Consider the following 17500-nt stretch of genomic DNA (forward strand, 5'->3'; position numbering starts at 1 on the left):
TCCATCCCTCTATCGATACATCATTCCATCCTTCCATCATTTCATCCATCCATCCATCCATATCAATATATTTTTTTTATCAATCGTTGTACCATTCTATCGCTCTATCTATCATTCTATCATTCTCCTTTTTAATCCATCTATCTATCGTTCTATCATTTTATCCCTCCATCCATCGTTTCGTCCGTTGTTTTATCCTTTCGTCGATCCATTTTTCTGCCATTCCATCCTTCCATCGTTCCATCCATCAATTCATTTTTTCGACATTCCATCCTACCATCCTTCCATCCATCGTTCCAAAATTATTCACCCTCCTGTTTCCTCTTTCAAATATTTCTAATAAAACTAAATGATGTTTAACATGGCAAGAAAATTTCCACAGCATTTCCTATAATATTGTTTCTTCTGGAGAAAGTCTTCTTCTTTGCTAGAATAAAAGCATTTTTTCCAAGCATTTTAAGGTCAATATTATTAGCTTCTGTAAGCAATATTTTTTTTTCAATTTGTATACAGAACAAACCACTGTTATACAATGATACAATGACTTGTCTAATTACTCCTAATGAACCTAGTTACACCTTTAAATATCACTTTAAACTGAATGCCGGTATCTTGAAGAATATCTAGTCAAATATTATTTACTGTCATCATGGCAAAGATAAAATAAATCAGTTATTAGAGATGAGTTATTAAAACTTATGTTTAGAAATGTGTTGAAAAAAATCTGCTCTTTGTTGAACAGAAATTGGGGTAAAAAATATACATGGGGGCTAATAATTCAGGAGGCCTAATAGTTCTAACTTCAACTCTATAAACTGATCATGGTGCTTTTTGTGAGCAGTTTTCTGGTTTGTGTGACACGTTGGGTCTGAGGACAGTCTAAAGCTCTTTTTCTGCTGAATTTTCATCCCTATTTAAGAAATTGGGTTAAAGGCAATTGTTGCCCCTAGCAACGGGCCTCTCGGTGAAACGACTCCCCACGCTAGACCCCTTCACACACACATACACACACACACACACTTGGTGAATCTGATATTTGTTTTGAAGCATTAAATCATTCTGCTTTCTGTGGGTTTGTTGACGTCAAAACATTTCTGACGTTCTCTTTCTCTGTTTTTCTTTTTCTTTTTTTAAAGGCCCAGCGCAGCAAATCTCAACCAAGTGATGATGAGAGCTCTGGAGATGAGCCTTACGATGATGAAGACTTCTACTCTGGATCCGGCTCTGGCTGTGAGTATATTCAGCAATGTGTAGGGCTTTTTTTGCACATGGCACTGCTTTTTGCTCTCTTGAAGGGATAGTTCACACAAAAATTCAAATGTACTCACTGTTTACGAAAGTGGTTTCAAACATGTTTAAGTTTCTTTCTTTTTTTTTGTTAAACATAAATAATGATACTATGAAGAAAACTGAAGACCTGTAAGCATTGACTTGCATAGCAGGAAAAATAAATACTATTGAAGTTGATGGATACCGGTTTCCTACTTTCTTCAAAATATCTTCTTTTGTTCATTTATTCATTGATTTTCTTTTCTGTTTAGTCAATTTTATTAATCTGGGTTAGCCACAGCGGAATAATCCGCCAACTTAGAATATGTTTTTGTCTTTTCTGCTTTGTCCCTTTTATTAATCTGGGTTTGCCACAGCGGAATGAACCGCCAACTTTAGAATATGTTTTAGGCAGAGAATGCCCTTCCAGCTGCAACCCATCTCTGGGAAACATCCATACACACTCATTCACACTCATAATACACTACGGACAATTTAGCCTACCCAATTCACCTGTACCACATTCTTTGGACTGTGGGGGAAACCGGAGCACCCGGAGGAAACATTGGGATATCCTTACGTGATCATGTGAATAAAGTAGACTAATGTGTAAATATATAGTCTAAATATACTTTAGTATTTTATATAGTAAATATAGCATTTATATAGTGTCAATTTATCAGACGGGTTTCTCATGCGAAGTGAAACTTTTTTTTTTACTTATGATTCTTTTTACTTATGGCTATATTTTAAATGAGAATAAAGGAAATAAAGTCAAAATGTAACTTCAATAAAGTCGAAATAGAATGAGAATAAAGTCGAAATGCAACGAGAAAAAAGTCGTAATGTATCTTAAATATAAAGTCGAAATGTATCTTGAATAGTCAAAATGTAACGAGAGTAAAGTTGAAATGTAACGAGAACAAAGTCGTAATGTAACTTAAAGACGAAATGTATCTTGAATAGTCAAAATGTAACGAGAATAAAGTCGAAATGTAACGAGAATAAAGTCGAAATGTAACGAGAATAAAATCTAAATGTAAGAGAATAAAGTCATAATGTAATGAGAATAAAGTCGTAATGTTACGAGAATGAAGTTATATGAGAATAAAGTCAATATTTTGAGACTGAAGTCGAAATGTTACGAGAATAAAGTAGAAATGTTCCGAATATAAAGTGAGTTTTATGAAAATAAAGTCATAATATTTCAAATCTAAATGTAACGAGAATAAAAACAAAGTCGAATAAAGTTGAAATGTAAGGAGAATAAAGTCAGATTAATACGAGTATATACAAGATTAAATTCATAATATTTGAGAATAAAGTTGAAATGTAACAAGATTTAAATCGAAATGTAACAAGAAAAAAATCAAAATGCAGTCGAAATGAAGTTGAATAAAGTTGAAACTTTACGAGAATGAAATCGAAATGTTACGAGATTGAAGTCGAAATGAAATGAGAATAAAGTCGAAATGTTACGAGAATAGAGTTGGAGTTCTACGAGATTTAAGTGATAATATTTTGAGAATAAAGTCTTGATGTAATATTTTGATAATAACATCTCAACATTTTGACTTTATTTTTGAATTATTTAACTTTAATCCTATATTTTTTGATTCTAAATCATTTTTTTCAACATGGCACTAAAACGGCGTCATATAAGAGAAAAAGACTTTCTCCAGACAATAAATATAATGGAAATTACTTTAAAAACTGATGAAATGATCATTTACTCATCCTCCAGTTGTTCTTCTGGAAGATATTCTGAAGAATGCTGGAAAAAGCCACTGATTTCCAAACGTTTTTTCGGTTTGTTTTAACAAACCAAATGCCAATAGCTGTTTTTTTTACAACATTCTACAGAATGTCGTGATTTGTGTTCAACAGAAGAAAGGAATTCATTAAAGTTTAGACTTGAGTGTGAATAAATAATGAAGAAATGTTTATTTTGGGTTGAACCACCCCTTTAAGGCGTATTATTTTGTGGTTCATATAAGCCTCTTGATCAGTTCTAACGAGTTACACAAAGACACAAAGACGAATAAACAGTGTTAATTTTAAAGACAGTTTGAAGAGAATTTAAGTCACGCAGAAACTCCAACAAAGCTAAAACAAACAGGCAGATTTAATCTCCCTCACTGCATGCAGTCTCTCAGACTGAAGCGTCTGTCAGGAACACAACACGTGCTGTCATGAATAATTAAGCAAAGCATCTTCTCATAGGATAAGGACATGCAGCCTCATTAATAATTATGACAAACCGGTGATTAGAATAATTGAGCTTGTATAAAGACAAATTTGTCAAAGCGATGAGTTTCTTTCTTCTGTTGAACACAGAGGAAGATATTTTAAAGAGGCCAGATGTACTAACATGACATATATTCTGCATTAACTTTAACCAAAATACATTTAATGAATTAAGTTTAAAGGGGTGGTTCACAAAACAAGTATTCACATTTAATTGGGTCTAAACTTTTATGATTTTTTTCATGACAATCAAGATATTCTGAAAAATGTTGGAGAAAAAAAGGGGGCTCAGTGGTTAGCACTGTCACCTCACAGCAAGAAAGTCGCTGGTTCGAGTCCCAGCTGGGTCAGTTGGCATTTCTGTGTGGAGTTTGCATGTTCTCTCTGTCGGCATGGGTGCCTCGGTTTCCCCAGCAGTCCAAACACATATGCTATAGGTGAATTAAGTAAACTAAATTGGCCACAGTCTATGAATATGTGAGAGTGTATGAGTGTTTCCCAGTACTGGGTTGAGGCTGGAAGGGCATCCGCTGTTATAGGTATTAATTCCATTTTCTGGAGGGCCGCAGCTCTGCACAGTTTAGGTTTAACTCTGCTTCAACACACTTACCTGTAGGTTTTTAACAATCCTGAAGGAATTAGTTTTATCAGGTGTGTTTAATTAGAGTTGGAACTAAATTGTGCGCTGCACAAAACATATGCCGGAATAGTTGCCGGTTCATTCTGCTGTGGTGATCTTTGAAACAAAGACTAAGCTGATGGAAAATTAATGAATGAATTTTATCTTTGGTAAAAAAAAAAAAATTAAACACAAATTTTCATTACCCCCTGGTGCTATATGGATTAATTTTATGACCGCTTTATACACTTTTGGAAGCATCAAAATAAAAGCCACTATTCAACACCATTATACAGCATGGAAAATCCGGGATAACATTTAAAATGACTCAGACTGTGATTTTGACATTATTCTCTCATACTTTTCCAAACCTGTATCACTTTCTTTTTTATTTTAAACACAAAAGGAGAAGTTTTGAGGTGAGTTGAAAACCTGTAACCATTGACTTCCATTGTTTTTCTTACTATGAAAGTCATTGGTTACAGGTTTTCAGCTTGCTTCAAAATATTTGCTTTTGTGATCAACAGAACTCACACAATGCTTATTTTAAACCTTTAGGAGTTTCCTCTTGTTGAACACAAAAGCAGATATTTTGAAGAATGCTGAAAACCTGTAACTACTGACTTCCATAGTAGTTCTTTTTCCTACTATGGAAGTGAATGGTTACAAGGTTTAAAATTTTTTTAGAATGAGTAAGTAGTGAGTACATTTTCATCTTTAAAGAGATTGTTCACCCAAAACTGAAAACTCTGTCATCATTTGCTCACCATTTACTTGTTTCAAACTTTTATTACTAACTTACTATGGAAGTCAATGGTTACAGGTTTTCAGCTTGCTTCAAAATATTTGCTTTCGTGATCAACAGACCTCACACTATGCTTATTTCAAACCTTTAGGAGTTTCCTCTCTTTGAACACAAAAGCATATATTTCGAAATATGCTGAAAACTTGTAACCATTGACTTTCGCAGTAGTTATTTTTTCTACTATGGAAGTCAAAGAAGATATTTTAAAGAAAGCTGAAAACCTATAACCATTGACTTCTATTGTTTTTCTTACTATGAAAGTCAATGGTTACAAGTTTTCAGCATTCTTCAAAATATCTGCTTTTTGATCAACATAACTCGTGCTTAACTTGTTTGAAATCTGTGAATCTCCTCCTATTGAACACAAAAGACAATGTTTTAAGGAAAGCTGAAAACCTGTAACTATTGACTTCCATTGTTTATCTTACTATAAAAGTCAGTGGTTACAGGTTTTCAGCTTTCTTCTTAATATCTGCTTTTGAGTTCAACAGAAGAAATAAAGTCATAAAGGTTTGGAACAAGTATAGGATGAGTAAATTCATCTTCAAACCTTTGAGTGTCCTCCTGTTGAACAAAAAAGAAGATATTTTGAAAAATGCTAAAAACCTGTTACCATTGACTTGCATAGTAGTTGTTTTTCCTACTATGAAATCAAAGAAAATATTTTGAAGAAAGCTAAAAACCTATAAGCAATGACTTCCATTGTTTTTCTCACTATGAAAGTCAATGGTTACAGGTTTTCAGCATTCTTCAAAATATCTGCTTTAGCTTTACCCAAAACTAACAATTTTGTCATCATTTTCTCACCCTTGACTTGTTTCAAACCTATGAGTTTACTCCAGTTGAATACCAAAGAAGATATATTAATAAAAGGCTGAAAACTTGTAGCCCTTGACTTCTATACTTGTTGTTTATCCTATTCAGCTTTCTTCACAACATCTGCTTTTGTGTTTAACAGAAGAAAGAAACTCATCAAAATCTGAAACAAGTAAAGTGTGAGCAAACAAGCATCTTATCTCTTTTAGAGCCAAACCGTCCAGATTTTGGCTGGTCAGTCTATGCATCATCTTTATTAAAACAGTGTCATCTGAACACCCCCTCAGTGTGTTTGTGACGTGTGTGAGTGTGAATCACTCATTAAGAGGTCACAGCTGCCTTGTGTAAAAGTCCAGTCTGGACGTCCAATCCCCTCACCAGCTGGTATAATTCTCACAACTCAACGCCTTTCCCCCCCTCTTCATCTCTCACAAGCATTCCTCCCACAGCTTCAGGATTTATTTTAGCCTCTGCTAAACTGAAGCCCACAGACCGACAGTTAAATGCACCCGTCTTTTCTTGTAAATCAAAAGCACTTCTTCGTTATATTTGCACATGTGCGTGTGTATGTGGGTCTTTGTGACTGATCATCTGATCCTCGCTAATCAGATTACTGTAAATAAGATCACTTAATCGGCAGGAATCTGGGTGTGGACGGCCAATATCCGCTGGCGTTTGGGTGTTTCTTCAGAGCCCTTTTGACCCTGTGGAACTTTAGAAAATAAACTCTGAGCGCGCTTTCTCACACGTTATTTAATCTAACCGCTAACATCGTTTAGCAGTGGATTTAAATAACTATTGTGGTGTTTTGCGAAAACGTCTACACTTGGAGTGTGTGATATTTATCATTTACTCGTAATTTTTGTTCGTAATAAAGTGCCTCTGACATTGTGTATTTCACTTGCAAAATAAAAAGAAAACAAGAATGGATCTTGGGAGTTTTAAAGCATCGACTGTTTGATAAATCCTATTTGAAAGCATATAGAGCCTATAATTCATAAAAGAGATTAAAAGGGACCTATTATATCCCTTTTTACAACATGTAAAATGATGTCCCTAGAGTGTGTATGTGAAGTTTCAGCTCAAAATACCACACAGATAAGGTTTAAAAGGGCACCTATGGTAAAAAATCTACTTTTCAAGCTGTTTGGACAGACATGTGTGTAGGTATAGTGTATAGACCGTCATATTAGGGTGATATAAACACACCCAGTGTTTTTTTTTTCAATTTAACAACATAAAAACGGTGGACCAATTTGAGCGGTTTCCAGATCGACCGCAACTTGACGTAGGAGTGCGGTCCCCCCGCCCACCAATTTTGATTGACAGGCGCGTGTCACCATATCCTTAGTTTGTTGTTTCACGTCTGCCATTTTCAGCGTGAGTCAAAGCGATATCACCAAAGGAACACCCTTGCTCTATTTTAAGATCTCATAAATTTTAAGATTTAAGATTTTTAAGGCTCATTGGGCTTAACACAAGATCAATATTTTCCACATTATCGCTTTAACTATAATTATTGTTTATATTTTTGGGGAGTTTTGCAAACACGTGTACTTTTCACTGTGTCTACCTTAAACTTCAGCCATTTGTATTTCTCATGTTCACAGAAGCTCCCTCTGATCTTAACTAGGTGTAGCTAGAAAAGTGCAAGTGCATTGCCTCATGTGCGTGTCTCTCCATTGGAAATAAAATAACAGCCTTGCCTGCAGGTCGCACATTAGAAGCTCCTCTCTATGTGCCGCGACGCTGACGCAGCGCCATGCATTTTGGAATTCTGGACGTGGGTTTCTGTCGGTGTGCACGCGGCGGCGCTTCAAGTCTCGTCATACTTTGGGCGCCATTGTGTGCCCTGATGGAAACCTGTGTTTAGAGTTCTAAAATGCATGGCGTGTCGATTCGGGACACTTCGGGCTCTATTTTGACGGTCCATGCGCAAAACGCAGGGCGCAAATGCTTTCAGGGCGTGTCAGGACGCGTTTTTGCTAATTTAAGGACAGGAAATCTGCCTTGCGCTTTGGCGCATGGTCTAAAAGTGTTGAGTTTATTTTTTTTTAATGAGTTATAGGTTTTTTTAAGAATAAACCAATCAGAGTCTCATCTCCCATTCCCTTTAAGAGCCAGCTGCGTCACGCCAAGAGCGCATTCGCTATTTACAGGACGCAAATAAGTCTAAGTGGAAAAAATGAGCATTTCACTAGCAAACAGTTAACAGTTTTTTTAACAGAAAACTGTTAAACAGAGCATCTACTGCGTGAGAATGACAGATATGGATCTACTTTCACTTTCGCTCTTGGATAGGGAAACCTTTACGCACAGACATCAATTAGTCTATAAATAAATACTTTTGTTTGTTAAGCGCAAATATTCGTTTCAAAACTATTTCTCAATTCAGTTCTAATTTCCAGCAAACGAATAAATGAACAATAATAGCAAAATGTGCTTAAAAACAGTTATATCCTAAAACACATGCTGTGCCCCATATAGTCTAAAACCTGACAGGTGGGCAAATCTAAGCTTGTTTTTAATAAAACAAATATAAATATGGATATAATAAATAATACTGCTAATAATAATAACATTATACAAAAGCAAATTGTTATGAATGAACTGAAAAAGCCTCCCGAGATGAAGAAGACATAAAAGCAGTGATTTTTCATATTTATGTAGGCTAGAATAATGTTTTGTAATATTTTAATCCTTTATATTTATATCCTATATCTATTCTTATTATATCCTATATATATCCTTAATATTTAAATTTTTTCATACGTAAAGATATTTGCCTATTGCTCTTGTGCGTATTAAGCAGTGCGTAAGCGAGGTGCTGCTCTGCGCTGGAGTTTAGACCGGGTTTGTTTTGGTCTAATGAAAAATCTATTATAGTTTCTCAAAATAGCAACGCGCCAGCAGTCCGCCTCAGAACGCCTTCCTTTTTAGACCAGAACGCCTATGGGCGCAAAAATGAGCGCGAATGCATTTGCTATTTAAAGAGCGCAGCACAACGCCTCAAAACAACTCTTGCGCCAGGCTTAAACTACCAAAAGACTATTGCGCCGCGTCTTACGCCCCACTGCGCCGGGTGTATAATAGGGCCCTTCATGTTTATTTATCAGTAATCCAATTATTTGTCTTAATCTGAATAAGCCCGTAACAAGAGCTGCTTTTTAAATGTTCCTTTCATGATCCTGTTTTACATGTTACAGCACATAATTCAATAAACGTCATTGCGTCATCGTGCTATCCACATTTCCTCCGGAGTTTCACGTAATTTCGGGTGTTTCGTTCTTAATTTGTGGACTTTAACTGCAGTTTGGAACTTTCATTCAGGAACATTTCATGCATACCCCATGTGACAAACGAGATATTGGATGCGAGAAACTTCTCATGTGTCAAATGCTTAAGCTTTATTGTTTACACTTCATGTTTAATCATCAATTATGAAAAATCCATCAATAGCGAATGTATTTTAAACATGTACAATCTAAACAAAGATTTATAATCAGAAACCACATACAACAGTATCTCATATTTTTTTTTAATATGCAACACATTTTTACAAATTAAAGTTGTGATGTAATTTGCACCACATTCTTTTCTTCTAATCTAAAATATTTGACATTTTTGTTACCTATATTTTTATGTTGGTTAAGATGTAATTGTTTCAGATTATATGAAAAAAGATACATATTTAGCATTAAATTATCAATGTTTACAATGTCATGTTCACGTCACGACATAATTTTATACAGGGTGCAAACTTTTGGGGGAGCTCAGCTCCCCTAAATAAGGCAAGGGCTCCTGAAAACATGATTTGTGAAAATTTTAGGAGGTCTCAAAAATTCACAATGTGTTATTTTGACATGGCGTTTCAACATTGTGTAATGTGATCATGGATTATTATGTGTAAAAGTGCAAAAATATAATTCATTATGCATGACGCTGATTTAAACATCACTACTACACAAAACTACTAAAGAACACCCTTTGTTGAAACTATTGCACAACTCTCAAGGAACGCAAGGATTGGTCAGAATTATTAGCCCCCCTTTACATTTTCTTTTTTATATTTCCCAAATGATGTTTAACAGAGCAAGGACATCTTCATATTATGTCTGATAATATTTTTTTTTCTGGAGAAAGTCTTATTTGTTTTATTTAGGCTAGAATAAAATCAGTTTTACATTTTTTAAACACCATTTTAAGGACAATATTATTAGTCCCTTTAAGCTATTTTTTCTCAAATAGTCTACAGAACAAACCATCGTTATACAATAACTTGCCTAATTCCCCTAACCTGCCTAATTACCCTAATTAACCTAGTTAAACATTTAAATGTCACTTTAAGCTGTATAGAAGTGTCTTGAAGAATATCTAGTCAAACATTATTTACTGTCATCATTGCAAAGATAAAATAAATCAGTTATTAGAAATGAGTTATCAAAATTATTATGATTAGTAAAATCAGCTCTTCGTTAAACAGAAATTAGGGAAAAATAAACAGGGGCGCTAATAATTCTGACATTAACTGTACCTAGTTTTTAGAAAAAATGTACCTCCCTCTGTCATTAGACTCTTCCTAGACAGCAACTGTTTCAGAACTTTCTCCTAGCTTTGATTGGGGCAAAGTCTGGGCAATGGTAACACTTGCATCCAGGAATTCGAATCATCAACAGATTCATTTAAACTTCATCCAAAGGGCTTGTATAACTCCACGCAAAATTTATAGCAAGGAGCTTAAACCTGATCCTAAATGCACTGTCACCTCACAGCAAGAAGGTCTCTGCTTCGAGTCCCGGCTGGGTCATTTGGCAGTTTTGTATGGAGTTTGCATGTTCTCCCCGTGTTGCTTATATAAATAAAATATGAGATTCTATGTGGTTTCTGATTTTAAATCCTTGTTTAGATTATACATGTTAAAAATACATTCGCTATTGATGGATTTTCATATCTGCCGATGAAACATCAAGTGTAAACAATAAAGCTTAAGCATTTGAAACATAAAAATAATAAAAGGCAAAGATTCTAAGACAAATTCAATGCAACTTTCGTCTTATAATAAAAAAGAAAAAAGTATTATCTGTTGAAATCGGTTAGCTTCAATAAAAACCAACCCTTGGGACATAAAAAGTGCCTGTAGTTAAAGAACCATTGTCTGTATGTATGTGTGTGTATGTGTGTGTATGTGTGTGTATGTGTGTGTGTGTGTGTGTGTCTGTGTCTGTGTCTGTGTCTGTGTCTGTGTCTGTGTCTGTGTGTGTGTGTGTGTGTGTGTGTGTGTGTGTGTGTGTGTGTGTGTGTGTGTGTGTGTGCTTTATTTGTTTCAGTGCAGCCTGCTTTGTTCTCTGCATCTGTGTGTGTGCGCTTGTGTATTTCTTTACCAAGGTTATTGATATTTTATTCATGTGTTGCCATGGGGATGTTCACATTCCTGGGCTGACCAATCTAAAGGTTGCTTTGAAGCCTTGCAGACGCTTGCGCCCGGTATCATATGACACATTAACACTGTCTAAAATGGCTGTGAGTATTGATCTCCCTCACCCCGTCTCGCTGCGTTTTCATCACTCTTTCTTTTACGCTTTCAGATCCAGATATAAAAGTTAGACCGTCTTCAGTGGGCGTGGTTTTCACTACAGAGGAGCCCCTCCCACTCTCCACCACCCAGGCCACAGGCCCTGCCCCCTCGGCCTCTCCTGCAGCAGAGCCAAGCAGTCCGCCTCCACCCGAGGTAGAGCGGGAGAGCGGTTTGGGTCAAGATGTCGACAGCAAACTAGAAATTGAGAAAAAGTATGAAGAGTATGACGAGGAGGAAGAAATTCGGCCAACGAGGAAGGAGCAGGAACCTGATACTGAGAAAGTACAAGAGCGAGAGCAAGATCGGTCGAAGGCTACAGTTGCGCCACGACTGACTGACGTTCCTATAGTGTTTTTGGGCTCCTCTACTGTTGGTGGAGCCACAGAGACCACTACTGACCTCGAGGATCTCGGCGGCAGAGAAGAAGAAACAGATGAAGATCTGTATATTACTAAAGAAACTATCGTTTTAGATCCATCCAGCGAGACAGATATGATAACCGATGAGATCACAACCACCGAGTTTATACCCACCACCATTCCATCCACCACTGCTAAACCGACCAGGCCACGTCCTATTCTGACCACTCCAAGCCCCACCGCTGTGCGCCCCAGGCAACCACAGACCACGCCCAGCAGAGCCGCTCCGACCGAGAGCAGCACTCGTTCAGTGATGACCACAACACAGGTTAGAGAAACACGCACCTTAAAATCCCCATACACAATAACTATAAATGTAACTATAAATATATTTGCATCCACACTGACGAATGATAGAAATTTTTATTTTTTGTTTAAATCTGTTTATTAAGCATTTCCTTCTTGTAACCAGCAGATGTCCTCAGTGAACTACTTGTGCATCTAACCAGTGAATCCAGTTCGTGTAATTTCAAAATGTAAAATAGTTCATTCATTGTCTTTCAGCTTAGTCCTTTATTTATCAGGGGTCGCCACAGCGGAATGAACCGCCAACTTATCCAGCAAATGTTTTACACAGCGGATGCCCTTCCAGCTGCAACCCAGCACTGGGAAACATCCATACACACTCATTCGCACACATACACTAGTATTAAGTTTATTCAATTGACCAAATTAAAAATTGAATATGTATTAATCTAATTATTATTCGAACAGATTCTGATAAGCCTCACAGTGTTTTGTTTAATAGCACAATTCCTATGCCTATGTACCTGTTATTAGCATGATGGCTATAAAGATAATGATCATTCTACAACTCGAATTCTGAATTTAAACTTACATCAAAGTTAGGATATAATGATAAAGATGTAGAAAACGATATCTTTGGAATCACTTTTAGAAAGATTTTTGTCCAGCTAATGAATGATAAAACCGTGACAGCCAGTAAGAATACATTGAAATAAAAAGGCTCACGAAATTTGATTCTTCCTGATGTTGAGCCCTATTTTCAAAGATTATTTAAAGAAAATGACTCTTAAAAATAAATTCCCTATGAAAATGAATGATAAAAGTTACACCGGAAGCTACACAAGCCAGGCTAGAAAATTGTTAGTTGTACAAAAATTAAATTGAAGTATGAAAATAATAGTACCTCAGATTTCCAGTGCTGGTTTTGGCGTCTTTGTGTCGCTTCCTTTAAAAACGCTTGGAAAAAATAATTTGTGTTGTTTTTATTCCATCACACTGACTGCAATCGCTAAATTTGATAGATTACAAGAGCAGGATTCACTGTTTCTGATGCGCTAGACACGCAGCACACTGAGGACATCTGCTGGTAAAATGTGGGTAATGCAATACACTTAAAACAAACACAAATCAATCATTTGCTGGGGACTAACGCAGATATAGTTCTTGCTACATTTATCCTTATAGTTATCGTGCTAGGAGTGAACAGCCCTTAAGACTGCGGGTCTAACAGAATTTAGGCACTTTCGTTAGTTCTGAAACTCGTAATCCAGGTTTATAATACATTAAAGCCAAATAATGCTGATATTTAAAAGCACCAAAACAAAGACGCTCATAACTAATGGTCTCAAACTCAATTCCTGGAGGGCCGCAGCTCTGCATAGTTTAACTCCAACCAACTCCAACTCACACCTGCTTAATAGTTTTAGTAGTCTTGAACACCTTGATTAGTTGCATCAGCTGTGTTTGATTAGGGTTGAAGCAAAACTGTGCAGAGCTGCGGCCCTCAAGGAATCAAGTTTGAGACCCATGCTCATGACCCAACAAAACCACTATACTATGCTAGTTACTAGACACACCCCTTTCTTATGATTGGCTGCAGGTGTGTTTTGAGATTTGGTCCAAAGTTATAGTCAAATATATATTCAAAAATAGCTTACTGCCCCTTTAAAGGGTCCTGTCAGGCTTTTCTTTTACCATGAACGATATCTGTGCAAAACACAAAGCCACTCTGTTAAAGTTGCAACATTAGAGAGACAATACGGACCAGATAAATTAAAAAGAGAAATGATTTATTAACAAAACACATAACTAACAAAAGTATTTAAAGCAATCAAAGTCAGTATAAATGGAAGTCAGTAGTGAAAAGCACGTGTATTGTAGTGTACTGAGCTGATGATCCAAAAACAAACTAAAATAAATAAAAAACGCCAAGCAGAGACGTCCGGCTAATCGAGCTCTCTCAGACAGAATGCTGGACTCCTTAAGGCCGTACTCACACTAGGTACAGTTGCCTCAAACCGGGCCAAAGCATGCTTGTCCCCCCTCCCGTCTCCCCCGACGGCCCGCGCTCACACCACAAACGGCATCGCTGCTGCGCTGTTCAGTGAGAAGCTCTCTCACTCAGCAGCACAGTCGAGATTTCTCTAGTTATATCGTGTCAGTCGTTTGATATGCCGTCAAATATTTCGCCAAACAGTCCTTAGGGATGCGGGGACACACAGTCAGATATTTCGCCGAACAGATCCGCCACTTTTGGCGCTCATAAACAATCATAAAGCTCTAGTGCTGCAGGAATGAGGCGGTCTGCTGAAGGCGCGCAGCTGTCGTGCAGTGAGGAGTTCTCGTCTTTAATGAACTACGGCAGTTTGCGTTCACTGAACAGTAAGAATGTTTAATAAATCCATATGAAACAGCCCCTTAAAAGTCACGTCTCGCTTTCAGTTTCGGGCTTTGGCGCGTTTTGCACTCACACACAAGCGTACCGCGCCAAAGCCCAAGTAAACCGCGCTCAGGCACACCTCTTCCAACCGGGCCAGGGCCGGCCAAGTGAACCGTGCTTGAGCCCGATTCAGCGCACTTACACTTCTCAAACGATCCGGGAAAGGGGCCTGGGCACGGTACGGATGGCATAGTGTGAGTAGGCCCTAAAAGAACCACACAATGGGTCTCAGGTGAGATGACCCACCCACCAATCTGCAATCATCATGCAGGCTCTGCAAATCACAAAAGACACATACAAACAGGTCCCACATGGGACCTAACACACTCCAAAAGGAAATATTTCTCTATATTAGAGCTGCGCAATTAGTTGTGCACGATTGACACCCACACAATCTTTTTTTTTTAATGACTGCCATTCACATACTTTTATAAACCCATCACAGAAGTGCACTGTTTGACCCAGAGAGATCAGTTTTAAACCTACTGTGTATCTTCTGTGTTATAATCATTCAGATAATCAAAGAAGTACTGATAAGAGCTTCTGCTTCTGATGATGTCGAAGCTTTAAGGGATGCCTGCTTCACAAAACAACATTATAGAGTCATGTTTGTGGGTAAACATGCTGGCCTTTCATTGTTGTGTCTTTAAACTCCAAAGGGAATCCGATACACGTTTCAAGTCTCAGGTCAGATTTCCAGATATCGGATATGCGTCTCATTTCAAAGCACATTTGGAAGTGGCTCAGAATTGATGTTAAAAAAATCAGGTCTTGTACAGATCTGAGTTTTTCAATCTCATATGATGCACCATCTCAAGAGTATCTGTCTGCTGACTGTAAGAATAAGGCGTAACTTGTAGTAAGTTAGAGGCGTAACTTGCAGTTATCGAGATCCCATTGAAGCATGCAAGATGTCACAACGAGATGCTGTTGGCAAGATGGCGGAAATACTTACCAGAGAACATTTTCAGCAAATGCTTTCATGAGTTTTCTCCAAATTTATCCACAACCAAAATCAAATCACTTTTATTGTCACATCATCAGCAGCACGTGTGCTATGATGAGTGAAAAAGCTTAGGTGCTGGCTCCAGTGCAAATAAATCGTCAGTGCAAAATACAACTACATGCAACAATGTACTCCCCAAAAAACAAGACAATGTATATTGGCAATGTTGACAGCGATATGTAAAATGAATAGGTGTGCACACAGTTGTAGGCAGTATTGTTTTAAGTATGAATTGGTTAAAGTGCAGTGCATGCCACATCTTGATGGTGTGCAGTGAGAGGTATGGAAACGTTTGTGTGAGGTGTGTTAAGTGTATATTAATATATTCATTTGATATATTATTATACTCATTCATGTAGCAACTCTACTCGCTGACTACTGCATCCATTTTATCATGACAGTTAAGGGTGATTTATACTTCTGCGTCAAGTGTACGCGTATGCTACGGCGCAGCCTATGCGTTGACGCATAGTCCTACGCCGTGGCCGTCGGCGTCGCTGACGTGCACCTCTCAAAAAGTGTAACGACACATCGAAATGACGCTTCAAGAGTTCACACTTAGCTGATGATTAATTATAAAAGCTTGTTTGGCATGCTGTCCAGGGAGAGAGCCCTGAGCTCATGAGATCCTCGAGCCCAGGGCTCCCTCCCGTTGCAAGGCGGGAAGGGAGTTTGAGCTCAGGTAGATCTCGAGAACTCCCCTGCTGTAGTAACCAATGAACAGTAAGTGATTGCTCTTGAAGATAACTACGTACTAGAAGCATATCTATTGTGGCAATTTAGTGGGAGGAACCCGGGGGAAACCCACGTGAGCACAGGGAGAAGTGCAAACTCCACACAGAAATGTCTGCTGGTTTGTTAAAGCCAGGAACCAGAGACATTCTTGCTGTGAGGCAACAGTGCTACGCACTGGGCCACCGTGTCACCCATCTAAGAAGGAGGAGTAGGGGTGGAAGGGGGGACTCTTCAAAACGAAGTTAGCATTGGAATGAAACCCAAGGTATTTATAGTAGTTTAGGAGTCATCTGATTGGAGCGTAGTGAATTGGATAATGCGGATCCAGCCGCTAGCAATCATAAGCACGTGATCCTCTTGAAATTTGTTTATACATAAACTTCATGTAGCGCAAGCTCTGTGATTGGTCGGCTTGGTAGCAGTGACGAGTCTGGGCGGGGCCGAGAGCCACGCAAGCCCAATGGAGCGATTGTTTACAAGTGTGGACTCCCGTGAAGGAGCTCTGGATGGAAAGTTTTGTTTTGTGTTTACCTGATGGTTACAGTTGTTGCACGTCCGCCGGTTCCTGCCTCAAAATGAACCGCCTACTACTCAATAGGTACCGCATTTCAATTTAATCGTACTACTCGGCTGTTAGAAAAGTATGTTCTATACAGTATGAATGTAAAAAGTACGCAGAAATATAAACCAGGCTTAAGCCTACTCTGTGTCGCCCCCTGTGGTTTTAAATAACAGTACAACTGTGATGGTTGAGGTAGGTGTAGATTGTTGTTAACTGTGATGGTTTGGTTTAGGTGTAGACGTTAATACCCATCAGAAGGGCCAGACGGAATCTGCGGATGTTTTTTGCTATTTCTGCTGAGAATTTTGGTAAAAATCTGCAGATTTCTGCAGAATTATTTTGAGAGTATCATAACTAAAACCTTAATATGTGAAATAAAAAATAATATCTTTTTTAGTGTATTTCATGTTTACAATGCACATTTACATTTTACATTTAGTCATTTAGCAGACGCTTTTATCCAAAGCGACTTACAAATGAGGACAAGGAAGCAATTTACACAACTAAGAGCAACAATGAATAAGTGCTATAGGCAAGTTTCAGGTCTGTAAAGTCTAAGAAGGAAAGTATTAGTAGTATTAGTTTTTTTTTTTTTTTGGGTACAGTTAGTGTGATATTCAGAGAGGCAATTGCAGATTAGGAAGTGAAGTGGAGACTAAATAGTTGAGTTTTTAGTCGTTTCTTGAAAATAGCGAGTGACTCTGCTGTTCTGATGCAGTTAGGGAGTTCATTCCAATGCGAATCAATGCGAATCCAAATAG

General features: G+C 37.7%; 1 protein-coding gene across 3 annotated transcripts in view; it reads left to right on the plus strand.

Moving 5' to 3' along the window:
* Positions 1–17500, plus strand: part of sdc3 (syndecan 3) — an 88644-nt gene that overhangs the window by 61993 nt on the left and 9151 nt on the right. Inside the window, exons 2-4 of one of the 3 annotated variants that reach the window (XM_073931934.1) lie at positions 1137–1230; positions 11342–12084; positions 13073–15585. In XM_073931934.1, the coding sequence (XP_073788035.1) occupies positions 1137–1230; positions 11342–12084; positions 13073–13087 (852 nt within the window). In that variant the 3' untranslated portion in view covers positions 13088–15585. Of the gene's footprint in view, positions 1–1136; positions 1231–11341; positions 12142–13072; positions 15586–17500 lie in introns of those variants that run through there. The other 2 variants (XM_073931933.1, XM_073931932.1) reach the window with 2 other exon arrangements.

The sequence above is a fragment of the Danio rerio genome, chromosome 19, assembly GCF_049306965.1.
Source record: "Danio rerio strain Tuebingen ecotype United States chromosome 19, GRCz12tu, whole genome shotgun sequence".
NCBI classification, from domain to species: domain Eukaryota; kingdom Metazoa; phylum Chordata; class Actinopteri; order Cypriniformes; family Danionidae; genus Danio; species Danio rerio.